General features: G+C 42.9%; 1 protein-coding gene across 18 annotated transcripts in view; it reads left to right on the top strand.

The window, feature by feature from the left end:
• SVIL (supervillin) overlaps positions 1-22,418 on the top strand; it is a 201,716-nt gene extending 179,298 nt beyond the window's left edge. For all 18 annotated transcript variants that reach the window (XM_020990499.2, XM_078152028.1, XM_078152036.1 and 15 more), the window contains 9 exons: positions 6,358-6,509; positions 8,373-8,478; positions 9,190-9,397; positions 11,562-11,695; positions 12,865-13,020; positions 14,395-14,538; positions 15,840-15,961; positions 20,106-20,261; positions 21,432-22,418. In XM_020990499.2, the coding sequence (XP_020846158.1) occupies positions 6,358-6,509; positions 8,373-8,478; positions 9,190-9,397; positions 11,562-11,695; positions 12,865-13,020; positions 14,395-14,538; positions 15,840-15,961; positions 20,106-20,261; positions 21,432-21,518 (1,265 nt within the window). In that variant the 3' untranslated portion in view covers positions 21,519-22,418. The remainder of the gene's footprint in view (positions 1-6,357; positions 6,510-8,372; positions 8,479-9,189; positions 9,398-11,561; positions 11,696-12,864; positions 13,021-14,394; positions 14,539-15,839; positions 15,962-20,105; positions 20,262-21,431) is intronic.
• Positions 22,419-26,278: the final 3,860 nt, after the last annotated feature.

Genomic DNA, 26,278 nt, shown 5'->3' on the forward strand with positions numbered 1-26,278 from the left:
AAAGCAATTGAGGGATGGAATGAAGTGAATGTTCTAGAAGTGGCAATAGGGAACAAGGCCTACCTCAAACCTTCTCTTTGGAGGTGCTTTTATTTGGAGTTAGGTGTCACTTAGCCGGTGTACAATGACTGGATTTACTTAGCTGACATGGTCTGCAAGAATATATCTGTCAGTAATTTCTTGAGAAGCTTCAGTAAAAAGCTGTAGTTACAAAATCCAGGCTTAGAACTTTATGAACTAAAGATTAAATCTCTTTATGTCATCTCAAATATTGCCATTTTGGTCTCTCTACTTGACATATCTAAATGAAAATCTAAAGTGAAATACCCAAAAATTCCCCCAGCACTCACCAGAACAGAAATCTGAGAGCTAGGAGGAGGAAAAGGAAGAAATGTAAATATGATGCCTCTCCCATTGATTTCAAAGCACATAATTTCACTTGACCAGTTTACTTAAGAGAGATTAGGCTTGAGTTCTATTTAATCTCAGATCCTGCAGGTTGGAAATGTGATTTTAGTAACATATTCCTTACAGCCTGTGTACAGAAACCTGTTCATCTGCAGACAAACATGTCCTTCTTTCCTGGGCCAGATGGGTCTTGGGGGACCCATTGATAGCTGTTGAAAACCCATCAGCTCTGACCGGTGCTAAGCAGAATAAACAAACCCTTATCCAAACAGAGATTCATCTTAGATTATGTTCTGTGCTGGTAGGCGGAAGGGAAAGAAAACAGGAAATTTGAAAGTAACAGTTGACTCTTGGAAATGTGTATTGCATGGGGAAACTACAGAACACCACTCAAATGCATAAACCTCAGATATAAGCTATATGTAAAATTCAAGTGTAGCTGTGTCACTTGACAAAGGAATAAATAGGCAATGCACAAGTAGATGTATGGTGATTCTCTTACCTAATATGGAAGAGACAAGTGAGGAAAAGGAGCATAACCATAGACCATCAGAGCAATCCAGCTAGGAGCCAACATGAAATCATACTGACTGCCCCACCTGCTGCACCCCAGAACTTTTTTTTTAATTACCTCTCAATGGACCAAATGTCCATCTATTAAAGAGCCAGGTCTGGAAACACTTTTGCAAAGCAGTAAACAACTTTGAAAATGTCCAGGTGCTAGAGAATTCTATTGGAACAGGAAGCATCCGAATTTCCAAAAGTGCCTTTGGGGGACAGCAAAACACAACCGTATGGCATTTGCAGACTGTTTCACCATCAGGGGAACCTTGGTTCACTGGAATGACTCTGTTGGTCAGTCCAAAAGATGACAGACCCCCACAGGGAGGCAGCTGGAGGTGGCTCTAGAAATATAGCCCTCCACTGTAGCACCTTCTGGGAGAGCAGGATTCTACAGGGGTCAGCAGAAAGCAGCAGCTGTGGAGACAGTTCCCCCACCCCATCCCACCCAGGTTTGCTGCTACTGGCCAGGCTGCGCAGGAGACAAGCCATTGTGACCTGAGGGGGTAAGAGAGGATGTAATCAGATAGTCCACTCTGCCACAGGTGCTTGGTTTGAATCCCAGTACTCTCTTCAAGGGGATACAGGGGAATTGTATTCTTTTAGTAAGTGAAATTTATAGCAAAAAAAATAGAGCTGACGTCAGGTTCCTCCAAGGAATGGTGTGACCCTTGCTCCAGCAAAGTAGAAGGTGGTCAAATGGAGCAGCAGAAGACAATCAAAGCATTTCAGGCACCATCCCTGACCAGGAATTTCTGTTACACTGCGGGGGAGGATGCCAACCGTTTGGTTTTTTTTCACTGTATTCCTTTTTGCAGTTTGGTGAAGCTTAGGGAACCATTCTCAGGATGTTTTTAAATGCATAAAATAACATACAAAGAATTACATTGGAAACCAATTATATTGAAAAATACAGTTGTCAAAATATCTTTTAAAACAAATTAACCAACCCCGTGCTCTCTGACATCCCTGAGAAGCGGCCATATGCCTCCCCTCAAACACCTGTAAGGAGACGGAACCCACCGCTTCCCTCAAAAGTCCATCATGCTTGGAAAGCAGGAACCTAAATCTGCTCCTCTGCATCTTCTACCCAGTGTTCCTCATTCTGACCTCTGGGGCTAAGCAGAAAAATTGAATCCCTCTTTTGTGCAACAATCCTTCAAGTATTTGAAGATAGCAAGCATGCGCCCTCTCGACTTTCCCAAGTCTTCTCGAGGCTAAACACTTCCATTTGGTGCACTCCTCATCTTTTGAGGATGGGGGGTGTGTGTGTGTGTGTGTGTGTGTGTGTGTGTGTGCCTTTAAGTTTTAAACTGACCTTCTAGAGTGTTCTGAAGTCCCTGGTGACCCTTCTATGGATAGATTTCCAGTTTGTCAGGGGCCTTCCTAAAATATGCCATCCAGAGCTGAATATAGTACAGAGGAGCCCAGATGTGATCGAACCAGGACAGGGTAGAACAAGACCTAATAGTTATGAGATCTGGGCTGTCCCTGACTGGTTGACCCAAGGAGGTAATTCATGATCTTTTCATGGTGCTTCCATTTTTCCACCATTATTATCAAACACACTTCCCAGAGGACATCTTGAAAATGCATGTTGATGACTTGGAAGCATTTTGTCATTGTTTGAAATCTAATAAGGATTGACCATGCTCTTAGCGTTCAATTACTCATGTGATCGTTGCCATAGGGAGTGACATAGAGTTCTTGATAGCGTTGGTATAATCAGAGACTCATAGAGGGGAAAGGGACCTCCAAGGCTATCTCATTTCCAGACCATACCTAAGAATGTTCTCCATGGTATCCCTGAACGTACATAGAGTCACAGAGTCTGAGAGCTGAAAGGGCCTTCAAGACTAATTCCTACTTCGTGGAAGACACTCTCCACATACCCCTGATGACCTGTGGGGAGGAGGAGCCCACTTTATCCCGAGGCAGCCCCTTTCCCCTTTGGATAGCTCAAATTACTGGTTGCTATTTTTCACTTCAATCTGAGCCTTTCTGAAACTCTTAAGAGTTGGTCAATTGCATAGATTAAAGCGAAATAAGTCACTAGATGCCATAGGAAAATTGCTGGACTTGGAATTAGGAGACCTGGGTTTTAATTTTGGCCCTGACATACTTCCCAGCACTGTGATTGAGATCATGGACAAATAGACATTTTGCCTTTCTGAGCCTCAGTTTTCTTATCTATAAAATGGGGATATGATATTATTTGGCCTGCCTACCTCACAGGATTGATCTCTTTTTGAATCCTAACATGCTAAAGAAATGGAAGCGATTGTTATTATTATGACTTCCTAATTTAAAAAAAAAACCTTTAAAATTTAATTTTGCTCAGTACTTAATTCCCCATTGGAGCTGTGATTTCATCCGTGAGGGTGCTCCTTCTGGGAGTGCCCTGCACTGAATCAGTCTCATCCGTGCTCTTTGCCAAGGGTTCCTGTCTTCCTAGAAATCTGCCATGAAGGCTCTGCCTGGCACACTGGAGGTCTGCTTTTGGTTAGGCCTTTGAAAAATTTGATAAAATCAGAAATAGTGAAATACAACCATCAGGGCTAAATTCACACTGAGCTCTAAGTTTGGCTGCTGGCATAGAAGCAATTTAGAAGAAGTACTGAAAATTCTGAATTATGGAATCTATTTCTTTTAATATAGTTTTATTTCAGTAACTCAAACTAGACTAATAAGTTATCATTTAGTCATAGTCCTTAAAAAACCACTTTAATTAACAATAACAATAATAATAATAATAGACATTCATATAGTGCTTCAAGATTTGCAAAGGTGGTATGTATACATCATCTGTCTCCTTTGAGGCTCTGTGAGATGTAAGTGCTTCAGTATCAACATGTCTATTCTATAGATGAGCCTAGTGAAGCTAACTTGCCCATTGTTACCCAGTTAATAAGCATTAGAGGAAGGCTTTAAATCTAGATATTCCTGAGACCAAATCCAATGACCACCAAATGCCCACTCTGCCAGGCTTCCTCCAAGTAATAGCTGGCATTTATGGAGTACATCACCATTTTGAAACATAACTATATATGATCTCACTTGATCCCCACAGGAACCCTAGGAGGTAAAGTACTATAAGTATTATCTCTATTTCTCAGATGAGGAAACTGAGGTTTACAGAGCTTAAGTGACTTGCCTTAGTCATAGAACTTGTAGAAACATAGAACTTGGTCTCTCCTGATTCCAATTCCAACACTCTACCTACTTAGCAAATCAACTATTCCTGTGCATAAGGCCCTTGTATTACATATAGTGGAAGGAGCCTTGAATTTGAAGTCTGGGGACCTAGGCTGCCGTCCCAAATATTTCTGTATTTGCCCTGTGATCTGGGGCGAGTCACTTAGCTCTCTCTTAGAGTTTTTGTCTCTTAGTCTATAAAATGCAGATAATAAAGCTTGCCCCACCCGCCTCCAGTCAGGAGGAGAGGCCTTGGTAAAACCTGTAATTCTATAGAAATGTGAGCCACTTAAAGAGCTATTGATGTGAGAGATATTTATGATGATGAAGATGATGATAATGTAGCTGCTTCTCGAAGTTTTTTTGAAGTGGACTGAAAAGTCATGATATTTTGAACACCCTCTCATCGGTATTGTTGACACATCCTCAATTTTCCTACTTTACAAAGAAGCAGTTTGCTAAGTAAACTTTAGGACAGCCCTATCCAAGCATTCAGAAATGACAAACAAGTGAAGTGCAGGTTATTAAGAGTTTGCCATGTGTCTTGTCAACTCCTTACTGGGTTGTTTGTTTCATTTGGCCTATAAAAATCGACATATTCCCCTTTGATGATTCTTGATACTTGGCACTAACTAATTTTTCATTCATGCTTTAAGTGCTCTGAGAAAGCCTCATTCGGCTCATTTATGAAGCACCATTTTGCAGATGGCCCTTGTGACACCTGCTTTCTAGCAGCTTACAGTAAAGTGGGACTTATCTTCCCTTTCTCCCTCAAAACTCCACAGAGATAGCCCACTTAACTGTTACTTTAAGCATTTGATTAGAGGGAAGAATTATAGATAATACAAAAAGAGAGAATGCAAAATTATTGCTGTTGGCTTTATAATGGAAACACACAGATGCAATCATGTTCTTGACTCCACCATTTACCAATCACTCTATCAGCAAGCATTGATTGTGACCTTGTATTTGCCAAGAGCTTTGCTAGACATCGGAGATTCAGATACAAAAGTGATGGTCCCTGCCCTGGAGAAGCCTCCATTCTACTGTGGAGATTATGTGTCCAGCAATAAGTAAAAACAGGATAGGCACAAAATAAATACGATGTTAGGGTGAGGGGGCAGTGGTTGAGGAAATCTGGAAAGGCCATTTGTAGGAGGTACAGAGGGAGAGAGCTACAGTATCCAAGATGCAGGGATGAGAAGGAAGAGAACTCCAGGTTGGGGAGGGGAAGGGGGTTCAGCCTGAGCTGTCCTTTCTTCCTCCTCCTTCCCCAGCCCCCACCACACACACACACACACACACACACACACACACACACACACACACACACACACACACACACACACCCTATTGTCAGAGACTGGAACTTGGATAAGAGAGTGGAAGAAGCTGTGTCACCAAGGAGAAGGAATGCACAGTTAAAGATCTCATTAAAATGAGCTATCTGGAGGCCTGAAATGCTGATGTATATGATCTCAGTAGCCTTTTTCTAAAATGACCCCTTGACTGGTGAAGTTTTAATGACTGCCATTTCAAATGAATGGCTCAATGCTGCTTTATGTATTTTTTTAAAATCACCTTATTATAAAGGAAGGAATTCCAGACGTTTTGATAAAATCATTGCATTGGCAATATAACTGTTCCCATTTGGTCAGAACTTGGAAAGTTCTTCCGGTTTTTGCTTTTTTTAGTATCACCTTTACAGGATAAATGATGTTCCTTTGAGCTTCTAACCATCGAAGCTATTGCCCTTCCCCGTATTACTCAGATGCTAGCTAATCTTGTGCCAGAGGGGTGTAATGTGGGAAAAGACTGTATATCTGGACAGTACAAGTGCTGTGGTAAGAGCTTTGATTTTGGACATGCACGCACGTAGCTAGCTATGTGCTGATTCCCTCAAATGATGTCAGATATTTTTCTTTGGGTATTAGGAAAGCCATACAGATCGTTTTTCTTGGGTTTAGAGGCTCTGGGTGACTTAGCAAGAAGTGAGGTGCTTCTTTTCTTCATACTATGATTTATGCTCTCTCTTGGGCATATAGATGGTTCCCTCTAGTTGCAAATAAATTCTCCTCAGCCCTAGGCCAGAAGGCTGTTTTTGCCCTGTTTGTCATCAGTTCATGTCTCTGGAGATGGAGGCAATTGAGTTCAGCTGAGTACCTGAACCTCTGCTGCTCTGTGTGTTTGCAGTGGGGAGTCGGCAGAAGGGTGAGCACCCGGTCAGGACAGCCGGCAAGGAGAAGTGTGTCTACTTTTTCTGGCAGGGCAGACATTCGACCGTGAGTGAGAAAGGCACGTCGGCGCTGATGACTGTGGAGCTGGATGAAGAGAGGGGGGCCCAGGTGAGCCCCCAGGGGACGATTTCTACCCTGGTGCTAAAGTTCAATGTGAAATATTTCTTTTCCCTTCTACCCTCCTCCTTCCTCTCCTCATCTTCTTATGAATACCCTGGAATCAGAAGGCACCACCCTCCTCAAGAGTCTGCCCGTAGCCTTCGTGGGATATCCCAGTGATTAGCTAGGTTAGCTGTCTCAGGATTAGTGCAGTCCTTGGGGAAGCTATGTGGTCAGTGGATAGAGCACCAGCCCTGGATTCAGGAGGACCTGAGTTCAAATCTAGCCTCAGACACATAATACTTACTAGCTGTGTGACCCTGGACAAGCCATTTAACCCCATTGCCTAGCTCAAAAAAAAAAAATTAGTCCTGGCACATAATACAAGCTTAATAAATGGTTGTTAACTTGATGGTGATCCAGTGCCTACTTTCAGTCCCAGACCTCTCCACAATCCACGCTTCTCCACATTGTCAGCTAATACTTCAGGCTTCCTCTCCCTACTACTGACATATCACTGTGGTAAGGCAGTGTAATGGACAGAGACTTAGCCTTCAGTAACCCCCCCTCCAGAGACACTTACTAGCTATGTGACTTAACCTCTCTTAGGCTCAATTTTTCCATCTCTCAAATGGGGAGAAGAGTAGCACCTTGGGAGGATCAAACCGAATGCCTAAAGCAATGTGTAAAACTAATGTTGTCATCACTCCATCCATGTTTGATCCAAGATTACAAATTAGTTTTTCACGTTTTCTATTATCAACATAACTGGAGAAGTAAATCAGGTTCCAAACTAGGATCACAAAACCAGAGCTGGAAGGGCCTTCAGTCATAGGATAGATTGCAAAGTCACATCTAAACGCCCTTTGGAATAGCCACAATTTTGCACCAATCCATTAGTGCTTAGCTTAAAAAAAACAAAGAATGGATCCTGTATATTGGAAAACATGAAACAAATGCTTTTTCTGTCAAGGATGTATAGCCAAGCAAAGGGCATTTCTGGGAAGGAGGGGAGAGGACTTTTTCTCCAAGGTAGATTAGCAAACACATCCGGTCTTCCAAAGACTTGGACATCTATCCTAACTGTCATTAAATGACAGCAGTCATATGTGTGAGGCACAGTGCCCTGAGAGTTGAAAATGATGAGAATTTCCCACTGTGAAAATGTATGTGAAAAATAGTTTCTAGCAGGGGTTTGCGTTTGAATCCATTCCCTGCACTGGAGGGTTGTGGTTGTAGTTTTTAAAAAGTGCTATATTTATAATCAGACTACCGTGAGGATTAAATGAGATAACGTATGTACAGTGCTTTTCAAACCTTCAACGTCAGCTATGATGATGCTAGTGATTAGTATGGGGGACAAATAGAACGGGATGTTTCACCTAGGCCCTCAGCTTCATCATTTTAACCTTTTTTTTTTAACATTTTGAATGTAGAACTATAGTTGGGGTGTTGGTTTTTGATAAATGACACGAACTGGGAATCAGACTTCAGATATATTAAATACTGCCATGGAACAGCAGTAGATTATGCAAAATGGTGCAAGCAATTGATAAGCCACCTGAGAGTGAGAAATGCTTCCTCCATCTTAGGGCTCTTAGGCCCCCAGGCTTAATAAACTATTTTCTCCTTTAGTGTGCAGAGCCTTGCCAAAAATTATGAATGAACTGACTCAAGCTGAACATTATATATGGTACTGCTAATGCCTGATCGAAGGGACTGCATTAACAAGCATGTGGACGACACGTGGTTGTAAGCAGGCCTCTGGAGTGATGAACACAGAAATGTTTTTTCTCCCAAATTGTTAAATTAGCGGTCAGTCGTTCTAATTATTATTGAGTGCTTTTTAAAAGAATCTGTTTAAATTTTCAGGTTCAAGTGCTTCAGGGAAAGGAGCCGCCATGTTTTCTGCAATGCTTCCAAGGAGGAATGGTTGTACACGCAGGGAAGCGAGAAGAAGAAGAAGAAAATGCACAAAGTAAATCCTTTTTACTGTTAGAAATCAGATTTTTTTTTCCTCTTGGAAGCTATTTTCACAAGAAAGGGAGATTAAGTCTTAAGCTATTAAAGCTTAAAACTGCCCTAAGAATTTTGGGATGCCCTGTCTAGCCACGTCCTTGCCGCAGAAAGCCTCGTAATATTTGGCTTTAAAATTACCTTTGTGCGGCGCTTGCGATGCTCCTAGTAGCTTACTTCAGGATTAGACTCAGAATGTTAGAGGTGGGAAGGTGGAGTTTGGGGATGGGCTTCATGACATAGAGAAGATGACTGTACCCCACAGACTTTACCTTTTTAGAGCTCTCTCACTCTCCACCCCCGAATAAAACCCAACAACGACAACTATGGGAGTTCATTCCATTCTACTTTCTTTATGTCTAGTTTTCAGGCACCTTTTTTTTTAAACTTCTGATATATTAGACTGTATCTTTAAACATTTTTGGATGAGGAGAGTTTCTCTGTTTTATGACTTTTTTGTTCAGGGCCCTGGAAGGGGGGAGGGTCATTGGCCAAACGACCCAGTGAAAACCTAGAACCTCAGAGCCCCACGTGAGCTGAGGAGGCAGGGCGCCCAGGCCTTGCCCCATCCTTGGCCCCGTGATTATATCCCACTCAACCGCTAGTGGAGGGGATTGGACTGGAACTCGTTACTTTGCTAGAGCTGACTCTGTACTAATGGCGCCCCCTACAGGTGACTGGAGATTGTACTGTGTCCGAGGAGAAGTTCCCATTGAAGGGAATTTACTTGAAGTTGCCTGTCACTGTAGCAGCCTGAGATCCAGGACTTCCATGATTGTTCTCAGTGTCAATAAAGCCCTCATGTACCTTTGGCATGGGTGCAAAGCACAGGCCCACACGAAGGATGTCGGGAGGAATGCCGCACATAAAATCAAAGAGCAGTAAGTAGTTAATGACTTTATGTTTTACAAGGGAAGAAGGAAGGGAGGAAGGAAGAAAGGAAGAGAGGGAAGAAAGGGGGACAAAGGGAGAGAAGGAAAGAACCAACCAACCAAATGAAAGTCTTGCTGGAGTATCTAGGCTTAGCTGTTGCCTCAGTGGACCTGAAGTTAGAGGGCAGTCCCAAGAAAACAACCTGGGAGTCTTCTAGTGGGTTCCCCCGTGCTAGTGCAGAATTTCAAGGTTAACGAGACCTCAGGAGCTTTCTAGTTACACTTGAAAAAGCATTCCCATTGAGGCCTACCCAACAAGTGGTCCTCTAGCATCTGTTTGGAGATCTCGATGATGGGCCCCCCATTACTGCTGGAATAGACCATTCTACTTACGGATGCCTTAACTCTTAGGAAGTCTTCCCCGACACCAAGGTGAAGTTTGCCTCTTCCAGCCACAGGCCAGGGAGAATGAACCTAATCCTTTTTTTTTTCCATGCGAATCCTTCTGATCCATCAGCTATCATGGCATTGGGAGGCTTTTTTCCTCCAGGCGCAGCCTTCCCGGGTTCAGACCGAAGTAGCTGGTAGCTACCTGCTTGCAAGTTTTTTTCATATTTGACAAAGAATATTGACAAAATGCTTTCAGAAACCTGTGCAACTTGGTAAAACCCAGCATTTTAAAAACAATACCAGGTTCAGCTGTTGTCACTAAGCAAGGGGTTCTTAACCTGGGGGCTTTGAACTTTTTCATATTTTGATAGCTATATGTCAGTATAATCATTTTCCTTTGCAGTCTTATGTATTCTATTTTGTGCATTTAAAAATATTATTCTAAGAATAATATTGAGCAGCCAGATGGGGACCCGAAATCAAATCTGGCCTCACTTGCTAGCTTTGTGAGCCTGGGCAAGCTGCTTAACCTCTGTTTGCCTTAGGTTCCTCATCTGTACAATGAGTGTAATAGCACCTATCTTCCAGGGTAATTGTAAGCATCAAATGAAATGATTATGATAAAGTGCTTAGCCCAGTGCCTGCCATATAGTAAGCTGTAGTAGCAGCAGCAGTAGTGGTGGTGGTGGTGGTGGTGGTGGTGGTGGTGGTGGTGGTGGTAGTGGTGGTAGTAGTAGTAGTAGTAGTAGTAGTAGTAGTAGTAGTAGTAGCAGCAGCAGTAGTAGAAGTAGTAGTAGTTGTAGTTTTTGAAGTAGTCCATATGCCTCAGCAGACTTCCTAAGGGTTCCATAACACAAAAAAAGTTAAGAACTCCTACTCTAAACTTACAAAGAGTAAACATTTTCTGAGGATTAGCCATTTGAATTGGGCCTAGCCTTTTGAGTAGGGTACATTTCCATTTAGATGCTTTTCTTTTTTTCCAATCTCAGGTAGCCGCTGACTTCTAAGACTGGAAATCTTTTTTTTTTTTTATAATAAGGTTAAAGGATCCCTTTCTGAGATTTTTACTCAGGCCCTTCAAATGTCTAGCTTTTCCCAGACAGAAGAGCAATGAAGGTATTTCACCCACCAGAGAGTGTGAGGCAACTACTTTATTTGTCAGGCAGTAAGATGAACCCTTTCCAAGGAAAAAAAAAAATTGCTTTCTCTGGCGAAGAGAACAGAGGCAAAGCAATGAGGGTTGATTCCAAAAAAGGATCTAGTAGGATGAGTCACGGTCACCTGCTGAGGGGCCCTGAGCATTTGACAGACCAGAGGATAGTGGGGGGGCTTCCAGATTACCCTGATCTGCTTCATTTTTCCAGGAACACCTAAGCAGCTTAGCTTTCCGTGGGCCAGGTCTGGTGGGAAGGATTAAAGCTGTTGTCCTTTCAAGGTGTCACATGGAATGAAACATGTTTTTCCTGAACATTTCACTTTAACACCTTATTGTATCTTATAACCCTATCTCATGGTGAAAGTGATCAAAAATGAGTGGCACCCGGAGAATGATCATGAAAAGGGTTTGAATAAAAATACTCCAAAGACTCCCATCATTACCAAGCTGCCATCATTACCAAGCTGAAGTCCAAGAGCCAGTGATAGCCCAAAATAGATCAGTGATTCCTTTCACCAGGGAAAATTGGATCATGTGACTGATGTGCTCAAACCAACCCTTAGGTTTGGGCTTTGGGATTCTTTGTGCAAGGTATGTACAAAATTGCATTGGGTTTTCTCCCCACAGATGTCCACTGGAAGCGGGATTGCATAGTAGCAGCAAGGTGACAATACATGAGTGTGATGAAGGGTCAGAGCCGTTGGGATTCTGGGATGCATTAGGAAGGAAAGATCGGAAGGCATACGACTGCATGCTGCAAGGTAGTGCATCCTCAGCTTCCGTGTCTATAAAGTGGGGAGAGTTACCCTTCCTCTGCCTACCTCTCAGGCTTGTTGTAACAGAAATGCTTGGTGTGAAGCAACAGAGGAATAGTAGCTAATAGTAACAGCAGCAGCAGTAATAGTAGTTGTTTTGGCCCTGCCCCATTTCTTCTCCCCCCCCATCTCTCAGCTGCTCCCTTTTTGCATTATTGCTGCCAGACTCAGCAGACAAGATGCCCTCAAGTGCTTGAATAGACTGAGTAGCGCCCTTGAGAGTTTTCCGTGCCCTGAGCCTTCAAGGGCCCCTGTTCCTGGTGCCCTACCAAGGTGCACTCACTAAGCTTGGCCAAAGAGCTGGTTTGTGGAGCTTTTCCCATCTGCTCAGATGATAATTTCATTTAATAAGTTTTCAAGAACATCAGCCATGTCCTGAAAATGTCAACTTTAGTAGATAGAGCACATGGATTCAGGAGGAGCTGGGTTCAAATCCAGCCTGGGACAAGTCATTTAATCTTTGTGAGCACGAGTTTACTCATTTCTCAAAATGGGCACAATAATAGATATAGTAACTACCTTGCAGGGTTGTTAAAACTCAAAATAGATGTAAATCACTTTGAAAACATGTTATTATTTTATTTTATTTTATTTTGAAGTCTGGGTCTCCCCATCTTACCCAGGCTGGAATGTAGAGGCTTTTCGCAGACCTAATTCCACTACCGATTGGCATGACAGCCTTGACCTGCCAGCCTGGTCCAGTTCCCCCCTCCTTAGGCAATCCCTGGTGTCCCCCTGACCCCACTCAGAGGGGCTTACCATACTATACCCATCTTAGTGCAGACAACCAATCTGCATTGCTGTCTGAAGCTCAGAACTCCCAGAATCAGCCTCCCCAGCATCTGGGATTATCATTACGGACCGCCATGCCTGGCATTTTGGAAACTTACAGAAGAACTATTTCTGTGCCAGTTACCCAAGTACAAGTCTGAAGGTCAGACTCACCATTATCCCCCATTACAAGACTCCAAAAGTCACGTCACTCTCATTTCTAAAGCCCCCAATTATATAATCACTGGAAATGTGGCTGTTTCTTTCTTTAGCCACAGTTAATTAGAAATGGTCAATGTCTATCTCTTGTCTTTAGTTCCTTTGTTGTTCTTTTTCCTTCAAAGATCCTGGAAAGTTTAATTTCACGCCCCGCCTGTTCATCCTCAGTAGTTCATCTGGAGATTTCTCAGCCACCGAATTCATGTATCCTGCCCGAGATCCTTCTGTGGTCAATTCCATGCCCTTCTTACAAGAAGACCTGTACAGTGCCCCGCAACCAGGTAGGATAATCTGAATGCTACAACTATTTCTGAATAGCAGTAGGAAAGAAAAAAACACAGCTGCTGCCTGGGCCCTGAGCCATCAGCTGGGAATTCCTGGGATCTGGTTGGAACTGAGATAGTCTTCTTCTCCTGGGAGTGGCAGGATGGGACTTCTTCTGCCCTGATCCCCACCCTGTGCCTGCTTCTCCACTCCCATTCCCCAAACTTCTATCCATAAATAAACACACACCGCACTCTTCAGAAACATTAATAATTTGAACCTCTATAAGATGGCTAGTGGAAGGTGCCCTCACAATCCTGATTTGAACTGAGAGTCCAGAAAAGAAAAAGACTGCACACCCTACACAATTCATTCTCCTTTTCTTTTCTTTTCTTCTCTTTTCTTTTTTTTTTTTTAAGTGAGGCAGTTGAGGTTAAGTGACTTGCCCAGAGTCACACAGCTAGGGGGTGTTATGTGTCTGAGGCTCATTCTCCTTTTTTTCAGGATGGATTTTGGACCTAGGATGGATAACTAAAAATAAAAGAAAAGTAAAAACCAAATCTAAGAGAAGACTAAGTTCTAAGTAAGCCAGTCACAGAGTATGTTAGACATGAAGTCAGAGGATCTGGGTTCAAATCTTACCTTTGCCCCATCCTCCATGTGTGATTTTAGGCAAGTCATTCACCAGGCTAGTCTAATAAGAGGGGAGGCCTAGATGAGCTCTGAGGTCCATTCTAGCCCTACACCTGTGATCCTAGCATCCTAGTGTGCGCTGTATTCAGATCCCCAGAGAGCAGAACTACCAGGAAGAAACTGTCTCTTTTGTGTGAAAAATCAAAGGGCAAAGTTATTAGTTGAGTGGCATGTTAATGGAAGGGATAGAGGAGGAACAAGAGAGGAGGAGTTGGCAAGGAGGGGATGGACAGGATAAAGACTATTCTGAAAATATGCTTTTTGGCTCTCTCTCAGTCTCAATCTTGTTCAAAAAGAAAAAAAAAAAGACTGCTAAGCATAACCCAGAATATAAACCATAATGGCCCTGTCATGTATTGGAACTGGAGTCAGCAACTCCTTCAGCCTGAATGCTATCAGCGAAGACTGGCGATGCTCATGGTTCCCACTGGCAGACCGAAAGCGTCGTTAGAAAGGGAGCAGGAGACTAGGGGAAGAAAGAAGAAAAAGAGAAGAGGCAACGTGGCGGGCAATGATAGATTGCCACCAATAACTGTACCCCCTGCATAAGCTGGACCCTATCACAAGGAGGCTTCTGATAGCTACATTTTCCCTGTAGATGACTGCCGAAGGGATCCTCTTTTCCTATTTTGAGAGGAAGGCAAATCAGTTCTATCCTGGAAAATATAGGAGGTGACCTTTGGCCTTCTTCTCCACAGCACTTTTCCTTGTTGACAACCACCATGAAGTGTACCTCTGGCAAGGGTGGTGGCCGATGGAGAACAAGATAACAGGCTCGGCCAGGATTCGCTGGGCCAATGACCGAAAGTGTGCGATGGAGACGGTGCTTCGGTACTGCAAAGGTAGCCCCTCTCTGAAAGAACGTTGTGTCGAGACACCCTCAGCTGTGAAATGGGACAAGGGGGAGGCAATTGGGAGTCAGTCGGACCTGTCGAACTGGAGCGTTTGTCTTCTTAGCCAGTGGCTTATACTCCAAGGTGGCTCCATGGAACTTTGGGTCACAGTGCTAGTCCATAGCATCAGCTTCTTCTCTTTGTCTTATTCGGTACCTGTGTGCCTAAATCTGTTAGAACATTGATAAGCTCTGGCAGTTTATGAAAAACGGGTTTTTCTTTTATACTTTTTAGGCTTATTTCTTTTGAGATTAGAGATTTCGAGATTTCCAGCATGATTGTGAATCTCAATTTTATTCTTGTGTGGAATGAGGGCTTGCAATAGAGGTCAAAATCCATATTGTAAAGTATTCTGAAGTGGTTAAGAGCTTCCTGCGCTTAAGATTAAATCATCCTATGTGACAACTAAGCTATCAGATAATAACAGCAACAACAAAAACAACCATAATAATAACATTAAGTAGTGCTTCAAGTTTTGCAAAGCACTTTACAAATATGTCATTCTATCCTCACCACAACCTTGGGAGGCAGGTGTGTGCATGATATTACTGTCCTATTTTATAGATGTGGAAACCGAAGCAGAGAAGTTGTTACTTGCCCAGGGTCACACAGTTAGTATCTGGAGTCAAATTTGAACTCAGGTTTTCTTGGCCCAAGATCCAGTGCTCTATACACTGAACCACTTAAGATGTAGGGTATGTCTCCCATTTCACTGTCCTTCATGTAGAGTTGGAAAAGAGGTGGTCACTGTGGATAGGATCGAAGACCTTTTTTAAAGTAAATCTTTTCAGCATTGTTCATTGTGATAGGTTCTCTTCCCAAGCAGTTCCACATGAACAAACTCATCTGATTATCACTCCATGTTTCAAATACTAGAGAACTGTGCAGAATTTCATTAACTTAGGTCTTCAGTAGACAGCTGTAACCTCAGGGCCAAGGTCAGGATAATAGGAAACCCTTTACAGATTTATGAAGGCATAGGAGAATGTAATAGAGATGCCTTCTCCTTTCACGACTCCATCAGGCCTGACAACAAAAAAAAAAGGGAGCGATGTAGGCAGAGCATATTTGGATAATTAGCTATAAAATGCACAGCAGTGAACATTTGGTGGGAATCCTTATCTGATGTTGTTAACTCTCCCCTTAAATATTTCATTAGTGACCGACAATGATTAAGAGTAAAATACTAAATGAGCATGTTTTTCACCCTGTTAAGTAACCACTAGCATTTATGTTTTTGGTCATGACAGGAAAAAATGTCAAGAAACCCCCCAAGTCCTACCTTCTTCATGCTGGTTTAGAACCTCTGACCTTCACCAATATGTTTCCCAGTTGGGAACATAGAGAAGACATTGCTGAAATCACAGAAATGGTATGTCTACCTTCCATTGATGACTGTTGTTTGGGGGAGGTGGGGGAGGGAGGTTGGGAATGGGGAAGCATGAAGAGTAAGGGATGAATTTTTAGCCCAAAGAGAGGAGGCCCATTTTTAGTAGTGACAGTTGTTATTTCCAGGGGCAGTCCTTTACTTTAAACAAAACTTCTACAGAAATCTTGCGGTAAAAGAAAACTCTTAAAGCCTCTATCGGTAGTTGTCCTTCACTCTTGAAGAGGACCAAAGTGACATCACTATGCCAGAGTCAATGTGCAGACAAATGCCAACTCCGAATGCTCCACCACAGGTCGGGCACAGACGGTCATGGGAACATTTGGGGTGGATTCTCCAAATTTGTGCATCTCAGGTTTCTTTTGAGCTGCTTCAATTCTGCTTTGCTCATAAAGCGCAGCGCCTTCTCTGATAAGGGCACACCATGCTGGGCGGTCCTGTGCCAGCGTCTCCCATGTCACACAATCAACTCCAGACTTCTTAAGAGAGACCTTGAGAATGTCTTTGTACAACTTTTTCTGACCACCATGTGAGCTCTTGCTTTGTGTGAGTTCTCCATAAAATTGTCTTTCTGGCAAGCATACGTTTTGCATTCAAACAACTGGGCCAGCCCATCAGAGTTGCACTGTCTGCAGTAGAGTTTGAATGCTTGGAAGTTTAGTTCGAGAAAGGACCTCAGTGTCTGTCCTGCATCTTATCCTGCCAAGTAATCTCCAGAATCTTCCTAAGACAATTCAAGTGGAAACGATTCAGTTTAAATATTGATATCTTTTTTTTAATCACCTTCATTTCCAAATGTATCTCAGCTCCCTACCACCCAGAGAGCCTGATTATTTTTAAATTTTATGTAGATTCTATTGAATATTAAGGTTCCTTTTTTTTGCTGTTTACCAAAATTTAAAAAAAAAAGTTCTATAAGAATGCACCTCCTTTCACATTTTCCAAACCTTGCTATTTCATTTCCAAATCATGACACTGAATATGAAAATGAGACTCTCTAGGAAGCATAGTGCCTTTTTTCAACAATCAGACTTTTCCATAGGAAGGAATGAATAGATGGATGGATGAAACAAAAAAGCATTTATTACATACCTACTGTATGCCAATGCAAAAGCAAAGATAGGTCTAGCCCTCAAGGAGCTTATGTTCTGACTGAGGAAGATAATATACTTTGAAGGAGGCCGGTGACATATAGCATGTGTCAGTTTACTCTAAATGAACCATAGAGTTGATGAGTTGAGAATTCAGTCCTATTCTCTCAAGGGTCCCCTCTGGAACCCTCTTATCCCAGCTGGAACTACCAATTGCTCTGTTGAGTTTTCTCTCTAACTTTCTTCAATACGGCCATGGATATAGTCACCATATTTTCCAAACAAAAAGTCAGGACACTTGGTCTGACAAAGGCATCTTTACCTGCTTTATGAATGGAACAAAATATCTGAAATCAGGACTTCCCTGGAAAATCTGTGACATACTGGTCTTTGTACCTATAGGCCACCTCTTAGGGAAAATTAGGTTGAAAGTAATGTCAGATGAGTCAGTAGAGAAAATGTTTGGTTTGATTTTACCTTACCTCCCTGGCAGGTGAGTACTAGGTATCATACGTCCCCTAGAGTCATGGTTTGTCTCTGCATTGATCAGAATTCTGAAATCTTTCAAAGAGGTTTGTCCTTACGGTATTGTTATCATATTAATTATTCTTTCGGGTCTGCTCACATCATTCCACACCAGTTCATGCAAATGTTCCCAAGTCTCAGACTCTTTCATCCTTGCTTACAGCACAACAGTGTTCTATTGCATAATGTGTCCAGCATCACACAAGAACTGGATACATCTCACTGCCTCTCAGGTTCCATGCAGCATGTATTCTGTTACGTTAGTATGCCATACTTACTTAGTTCAACCATTCCCCAGTTGATGGACACCACTTAGGTTCCAGTTCCTTGCCATCCACAAAAAAAAGAGTCAGCAGAGAAAACATTTTCCTTAATAATTTCTTGAAAGATGCTGTCAAAACACTTTTTTTTTAATCATGGCTTTCAGATAATCCCACAATTCTTAAATTATCTGTCCTGGATCTATTTTCTAAGTCAGTTGTTTTTCCAGTGAAGTATTTTACATTTTCTTCTATTTTTTTCATTCTTTTGATTTTGATTATGAGACTTGATGTCTCATGGAGTCATTAGCTTCCACTTACCCAGTTCTAATTATAAAGGAATTATTTTCTTCGGTTAGCTTTTGTACCTCCTTTTCCATTTGGCCAATTCTGCTTTTTAAGGAGTTGTTTTCTTCAGTCAGTTTTTGTCCTTCCTTTTCCAAGCTGTTGACTCTGTCTTGCATACCTCTCATTTCTTTTCCCAATCTTTCTTCTACTTCTCTTCTTTGATATTTAAAATTCTTTTTGAGCTTTTCCAAAATGGCTTTTTGGGCCTGAGACCAATTCACATTCCCCTTTAAGGTTTTGCACGTAGACATTTTGACATTGTTGCCCTCTTCTGAGTTTACGTTTTGAACTTCCCTGTCCCACTGTAGCTTTCTATGGTCAGGGCTTTTTTCGGGTTTTTCCACATTTTTTAGCCTATTTCCTGACTTTTAAAGTTGAGCTCTGCTCCTAGGGCACAGGGGCCACTGTCCCAAACTTCTTGCACTGGAGGCCATGGGCCTCATCACTGGCTTTCTATGCAGGGGCCTCAGGGGGTGGTGGCTTGCTCACTGCACTGGGGTGGCCTGGCCTAGTCACACCTGTTGGGCCAGGATTCTGGGGCTGGCAGTTTGCCCTCTGTTCTGGCCTGCTGAGCCATGACTAAGGAGGCTCAGTTGCTGATCTGTGCTGTGGCTAAGAGTCTCCTGCCAGCTTGCCCAAGCACCACCTGTGCTGGGTGCTTCCCTTTTACTCAAGTGAGACAGACCTTTCCTGAAGTCCTTCTAGCTTACCTTAAGCTAGAAAATTGTTTTACTGTCTTTTTGTGGGTTCTGTTGCTCTAGAATCCATTTAAAGGCTTGATTTAACATTGTTTCTGAGGGAAACCGGGGAGAGCTCAGGCAACTTCCCAGCTTCTCTCCACCATCGAGAAATGTCATCTATTGTCATTTGCCTTGCCAGACACAGGTCTCACAGCTAATAAGTGCCAGAGATGGGATTCAAACCCAGGACCTCTCCCTCCAGTTCTCACACTGCTCTCCCGCACTGCTAGCTGCTGCCACCACTCAGAAGGTACACAGGCACTTCTCAGCGGTGGCTGTGGCTGCAGCAGCTCCTGGCTAGCTGGAGATGGACATAGACAGCAAACGTACACTGTTTGCTGTCTGTGCCCATCTGCCATTGCAAGGATTTTCTCAGTAGAACTCCCTGACCTTTGTGAAACTCCAGGTGTCAGTGGAAAATATCCTAAGTAGAGGGTCAGTCCGAGTGTTGGGGAGACTCGTATTCAGTTTTGGGTTCTGACTTTGTGTGATGTTGGATACATCATTTAACCTCTCAGTGCCCCAGGCAAATGATAGGTGGGCTTTGGCAATGGTGGAAGGAATTCTCTATGCCAATGAAATCACAGCCAGGCCTTTCCCCTCCCGCCTGCCCCCTGAAATGGCCTATAAAATGAAAGCCGTTCCCACCCTACCAGGGTCTTCACACAGTAGTCCAGGGGTATTTTTCTCTCACTCCAATCATATATGTATGTGTGTGTACATATGTATTTACATACATGTATATGTAAATATGTACATATATGTAGGTATATGTGGTTAACCTAGCTGAAATCCCAGAACCATATTATACTGTCTCTCCAGTACTTCCTACAGTTTTCCTCCATTCCAAAGTTGGATGGTTGATGTGGGGTCTCAGGGCTAAAGAGAGAAAGGAACTGATGTGGGCACTTGGTGTTGCCTTAACATTTTGTGCCCAACCTGTGGTAGAGCATTCCGAGTTTGTATTGGTCTGATCGGTCACAGGCAGACGCCCTGTAACTGGACTCTAACATAGCAATGTCATTTTGATCCTCTTAGAGAACAAAGGACAACAGTCATGCCGTACCATGCCCATGGGGCAGTCCCTAGAACAGCTTTTATTTTACCGTTTGGGTCTTGCTTTTCTTATACTCAAAAACATTTTCTCCATTCCTGCCTTCTCCAGGATGCCGAAGTTTCTAATCAGATAATCCTCGTGGAAGATGTGTTAGCCAAGCTTTGTAAAACCGTTTATCCACTAGCTGATCTCTTAGCCAGGCCCCTCCCTGAAGGAGTTGATCCTCTGAAGCTTGAAATTTACCTTACAGATGAAGACTTTGAAGTAAGTAATCTGGAGGGCAAGGAGGCTAGTGATTCAGTCAGTCAAGAAGCATTTGTTAAGCATGAACTAACTGCCAGTGGGGAACTTAGTGGTACCATGGTACATAGAAAGCTAGGCCCGGAGGCAGGAAGACTCATCTTCCTGAGTTCAAATCCAGTCTCAGACACTTGGCCATGTGACCTTTGGCAAGTCATTTAACCCTGTTTGCCTCAGTTTCCTCATCTATAAAACGAACTGGAGAAGGAAATGGCAAACCACTCTAGTAACTCTGCCAAGAAAACCCAAGTTGGGTCATGAAGAGTTGGACACAACTGGAAAACGACTGAACAACAGCAGCAAAGTACCAGCCACAGTGCTTGGCCCCGGAGATACATGGCAAAAGTGAAGTGGCCTCTGCTCTCAGTGACCTTGATGGGAAAGAGAACATATGCATGCACAAAGAGACACATAGTAGTTGGGGAGAGAGGGGCTTGTACACAAGGTATCTCTTGAGCTGAATCTTTAAGAAAACCAGGGATTCTGAGGACTAGAGGGGAGGGGAGAAAGGAGCATTCCCGGCATTGGAAGGGTAGAGCTTTGGGATGGAACATCCCAAATGAGGGTGTAACAAAAAGGCTAGTTTTATTGGTCCAGTGCATGTGCGGAGGGAAGTCATGGAGAGTAAGGCAGAAAAGGTTGTCAAGGGCTACGTTTTAAAGTTTTAAATGCCAAATGCAGGCATTTGTATTTGATTCCACAGGTAATAGGGAGCCATCAAAGTCAAAGTTTATTGGGGGGGAGGAAGAAGTGGTCAGAACTGTGCTTTAGGAAAATCACTTTAGCAGCTATGTAGATGATGGACTGGAGTGGGAAGAGGCTTGGGAAAGAGAGAAAGGAAAGGAAATCATCCAAGTAGCAGCTTCTTACAATAATAGTCCAGGCAGGAGTTAGTGAGGCTCTGAATTGGGTTGGTATCTGTGTGAATGAAGAGAAGAGGACCAATGGGAGAGAAATTGTAGAGGTAAAGATGACAAGATTTGACAGCTAATTGGATCCATGCACCAAGGAAGAATGAAGCTTTGCAGGTGACACTGAGGTTGCCCACCTGGGTGACAAGAGAGAACAGCCTGCTTCAGCACCAGACAAAGTTTTCTTACGCTGGGCTGTTTTTTGTGTTTTTCCTTCTTTCAGGTTGCACTAGACATGACCAGAGAAGAATATAGCATGCTACCATCTTGGAAACAGGTGAACCTTAAGAAAGCGAAAGGTCTTTTCTAAGCATCGACGCTGCCAGTGGAAGATGAGGCCGGAGAAATCTCTGTTGTCACTTCATGTACCATTGGGCCAAGAAGATGGACATCTATTTGGACTGGTCTTCAAATTTTTAAAATCAAATTAGAAGCGATTTGAAGTTATTAGATACTGCCCTGAGCTGGAGTTGTGTAATTTTGTAAATGTGTAAGAGAACTCGTTGGAAACTTTCTCCCCCCCTTACTCAGAGGGTACTTCCTGTTTGTAAACTTGGCTCTCCTGTGCACTTGAAGCAGTAGCCCCTCACAGCTGCTGCTGAGCCCTCCTCTGGCTCCCTCCGGCCTCTGCCTATTCATTTTTGAAGACGCTCTTTGTAAAGTGTTATTTTGTTAGCTTGAGGTTTATTAAAAAAAAATTATATTTATATAAACACCATATAGTTCAAGTATGTATTTAACAAAGCAATATGTATTCACTTAAAAAAAATTTTTTTTTGGTGTCAAAACAATACCAAGAAGTAGATGGAGTTGCTTCTACTGAATTATCTATCCCACCAGTATATGTATGTTATATACATTCTGAAACGTTTCCTTTGGCAATGGGCAAGGAGCTGTTCTAAGGACCGCTGCCCGGGCTAAAAGGAACAAAACCTTTGTACTTATGGCTGGGGACTCTTGAGAAACTCTGCCACCTTCATACCTTAACATCCAAAACAAACAATAAATGTATAGTGCCTTGTTTTGTGTACAGTTTATATACAGAAAAGTTTGGGTCAGCCTTTTTGAAGATGGTTTGGAACAGTATCTACAATTTTACTTTACAATGATAGAAGTTAAAAAAAAATCTCAATTTATAATACTTGTAAACACATCTTTTTGTGATATAAGACTCCAAAGTAAGAGCTTCAAAATAAAACTTTGGCAATGAGTTGTTTGGTCTTCGTTTAATTTTAAGCATATACTTTTCTGAAATGTCCTTCCTTGTGTTTAAGTGCGCCATGTGATACCCACATCCCACAGTTAGCTAGTAGGGCTTCACTTTGGATACCTGGCACAGAGCAACGTGGTGGGCAGGGAGAGAGAGATTTTACTGCAAAATTTTCAAAGAACATACTGGGATGGTTATCCAGATTCATCAGGTTAGCAGGTTTAATGCCAGCTCTTATATTCTAGGTGTTACATAAGCACCCGCAACATTAGCCCTGGCTCTCATCGCGCTTTTCCACACTGGGAGTGTCCAACCTGTGTGCAGATATAATCAGAGCATGACCAGAGGTAGAAACAATAGCTATCTCAAGACCTGACTCAGTTCCATTTGGTTCCATCACTTGCTCATTGTATGACCCTGGGAACGGGGTCATCTTTGAGCCTCTGTTTCCTCATCAACAAAATGAGGAAAACAATGCTTTCCTTGTCATGGGGACATTGCATAGGTCAAAAAAACTGATGCAAACATGTTACAAATGTATGTATAGTGATAATAATGCAACTAGGAATATGAAACAGGAGAAAAGACAGGAAACGTTCAGATTAGGAATTCGTCCACAATTAGATGATGGTCGAAGCTAGGACTGTGTTTAAGCTCTTCAAGGAAATAAATGTAAAGAAGAGCAGAAGGTTAAGGACTTGAGGCCCATGGCTAAAAGTGAGAAGAAGAAGGCATCAGAGGGGAGGAAGACAAGAGAACCAAGAAAGTTCTTTTTTTTTGGGGGGGGGGGTGCTGGGCAATGGGGTTAAGGGACTTGCCCAGGGCTACCTAGGAAGTGTCAAGTACCTGAGGCCAGATTTGAACTCAGGTTCTCCTGACTCCAGGGCCAGTGCTCTATCCACTGAACCACCTAGCTGTCCCCTCCCCCCAAGAAAGTTCAAGTGTTAAATATTCCCTCCTCTTTCTTTTCCTTGTTCCTCTGTCTTTCCATTTTCTTCCTTCCTTTTAACCCTTCCCTTCTTTCCTTTCTCCTCCCTTCTTTTCCATTCCTTCCCTTATCTTTTCTTCCTTCTTTCCTTCCTTTATTCCTTCCCTCACTTTTCCTTCCTTCTTTCCTTTCCATCCCTCCTTTTCTTTCCACCTTCATCCTTCCTGCCTTCTTTTCTTTCCCTCCTTCCATTTCTGCCTTCCTTCACTCCCTTTCATTCTCACTGTCCCCAAACTTCTCTTCCTAAGTAGCACAAAAGGAATCACAGGTTCCAAAATAGTGAGATTTGACTTGGGGGACAAGTAGAATTAGAAATACTGGTGTTGGACTAGTTAGCTTGTCGGGCCGGCTTCTGTCTAAGCTGTATGCAAAGGATGTAACACAGGCATTCTCACTGTGGGTCTTATTCGTCTATTCTCCAGTGATACTCATCCTTTCCTTAGTTGCTATTTATTGCTCATACAACGCTGCTATGAAAGGCCTCAGCCACCCACAAAGCATCATTCGCTGAATTTGGCAAATCTTGAAAACTTAGCCAATTATAACATGTCAGGCTCTAAGTTACCTCCCTTCTCCGCTGGGAGTCATCCCCAGAGCATCTGCATTTAGAGGACAGCACCACTTTGATCAACTAACATCAAGTCACTGGTATTTCTTGGGCCTGCTGTTTTGGAACTGAGAACCCTTCCTTCAAAGATAAAAGGGAGAATGGACATTTGGGGATTGGCATCTTCATTACAGTTGCTGAGTGATGTCTTTCTGGAGATCAGACTTTGTATGTATTCTAAGCATTTGGCTGGTTCATTTTAAAATAACTTCTGGGGGTAGGGAGTAGAATTCTTTTTACTCTGTCCTCCCACATGCAACATAAAAATGGGAAAGCTCTTGACTCCCTGGGGAGGGGATTTGGACACTTGGCTATTCCAAATCCCTTCAGTCCCCATGGCTAGCTTATGAAGGAGTAACAGAGCTGTTATTTTTCCCCATTCCTCAAGTTACCTCTAATACTCTCCATCCAATTCTTTTTCTCATCCCTCGGCCTCATTCTTCATAAACACCAAAACAGAAATGCATCCCAGCCACCAAGACTATTTTGGGTACACGATTTTCATATGGGAGTATCTGCTGTTTTAGGAGCTAATTGTAAGCCTCTTGAGTGAAAGGCCTGTCTTTTCCCTTTTTTTGTACCCGCAGTGCTTAGCATAGTGCCTGACACATTATGGGCACTTAATAAATGCTTATTGATTAAATTACTACCACATCCAAACAAATACAAAGCCCCCACCAGGATGGTCTAATTTGAAGAGACCTGGCTAGCTATGTCATTTCCACACTCCACATCCTGCAAGCTTCTCCATGCTTGGAATGGACAACATTACCACTCAGTCCACCAACCTGGAAGCTTCAGTTTTTCATTAATTCTTGCGGCTTCCTGGCTTATCCTTCATAATCTGTCTTGACTATAGTCACAGCCATACCAGCTAAGTGTAAAATTGGGAGAGCCTTCTTTTCAAAAAGATTTCTGGCTTTTGCAATCTGCAGGGTTGGAGAGCAACAGTCACCGTCTTCCCTTGTGCATTGGAAGGAATGCATTGCTTTCCAAATACCTGGGCTTCTCTTCTTAGGAGATGACCATAGCGTTGTCCATAAATGACCTCCCCATTTAGCCCTGGTCTCCAAAACCATAGAAAGAAAATCCCAAGTTTGGTCTCTGTTCAAGTCCCTTCTGAGTTATGGACTAATGGAATGGTAGTAAGACTTAACAGGGAATGTGGTAATAAATGCCAAAGGAATTAAAAATGAGAGTCTCAAGCATGCTCTGCTGTTCTCTGCCCTGGGAGGAACTTAACAGACTGTATGACGTTTGACACTTAGTGAACTGGAAAGCAGGTTTTCAGTTCTTTTAAAGAAGGATGTGCATACACATGCATTTGCTTACTTCACTAGAAAGAAGCAACATCCCTAGCTGTGACATTGCTGGCTGCAAGGGCTGGAGGTTCCCGTAGTGGGTCAAAAACCTGTATCCTGGAGTAAATGCAGATTTTAAAGCTTTCTGGGGCTCTTGTTTTCCTGGATACACTCAAGCTTTGTAGAAGATTTTAGCAAGTTTTACTACCTGAGCATCAAAAACATGGACAGCCAGGTGGTTCAGTAGGTAGAATGCTGGGCCTGGAGTCAAGAAGATACGAGTTCAAATGTGGCCACAGACACTTACTAGCTGTATGACCCTGGACAAGTCACTTCACCCTGTTTGCCTCAGTTTCCTCATATGTAAAATGAGCTGGAAAAGGAAACGGCAAGCCACTTCAGTATCTTTGCCAAAAAAATCCCCCATGGGGTCATGGAGGGTCAGAAACAACTGAACAACAACAAAAATTCAAAAGCATAGACTATCGTTCCTTTATACCACTTCAAGAAGATTCTACCTGGTTGTTGAAACTACCTGAGAGAAACAAGTATTTTGGTGACAGCTGAGAAGCCTGATACAACCTAATCATCCAACGGTCTGAAGGACTTGGGCCCTAGACTTCAGAGGATTGGAATCACCCTCTATAATAATAAACTGGCCATCTTTTTGTTTGTTTGCTTGCTTGCTTGTTTTTAAAGCCTGGGTCTCCCCACCCCACCCAGACTGAAAGTGCTGAGACTACTCAAAGGCCAGAGTCTACTGTTGATCAATATTTTGACCTGCTCCATTTCAGACCTAGATCATTTCTCACTCCCTCAGATAATCTTGTGCCCCTTCCCTACCCTTTACTCCCCCCACACCCCACCAGGGCCTCAGCCTCCCTCTTGGCTGGGATGGCAAGAATGCAACACCATGTTCTGTCTGGACTTCTTCTGAGCCCTCTTGTACAATAATGCCCAAAGA

The sequence above is a fragment of the Phascolarctos cinereus genome, unplaced genomic scaffold (genome assembly GCF_003287225.1).
Source record: "Phascolarctos cinereus isolate Bilbo 61053 unplaced genomic scaffold, phaCin_HiC Scaffold_1;HRSCAF=81, whole genome shotgun sequence".
In the NCBI taxonomy this organism is placed as follows: domain Eukaryota; kingdom Metazoa; phylum Chordata; class Mammalia; order Diprotodontia; family Phascolarctidae; genus Phascolarctos; species Phascolarctos cinereus.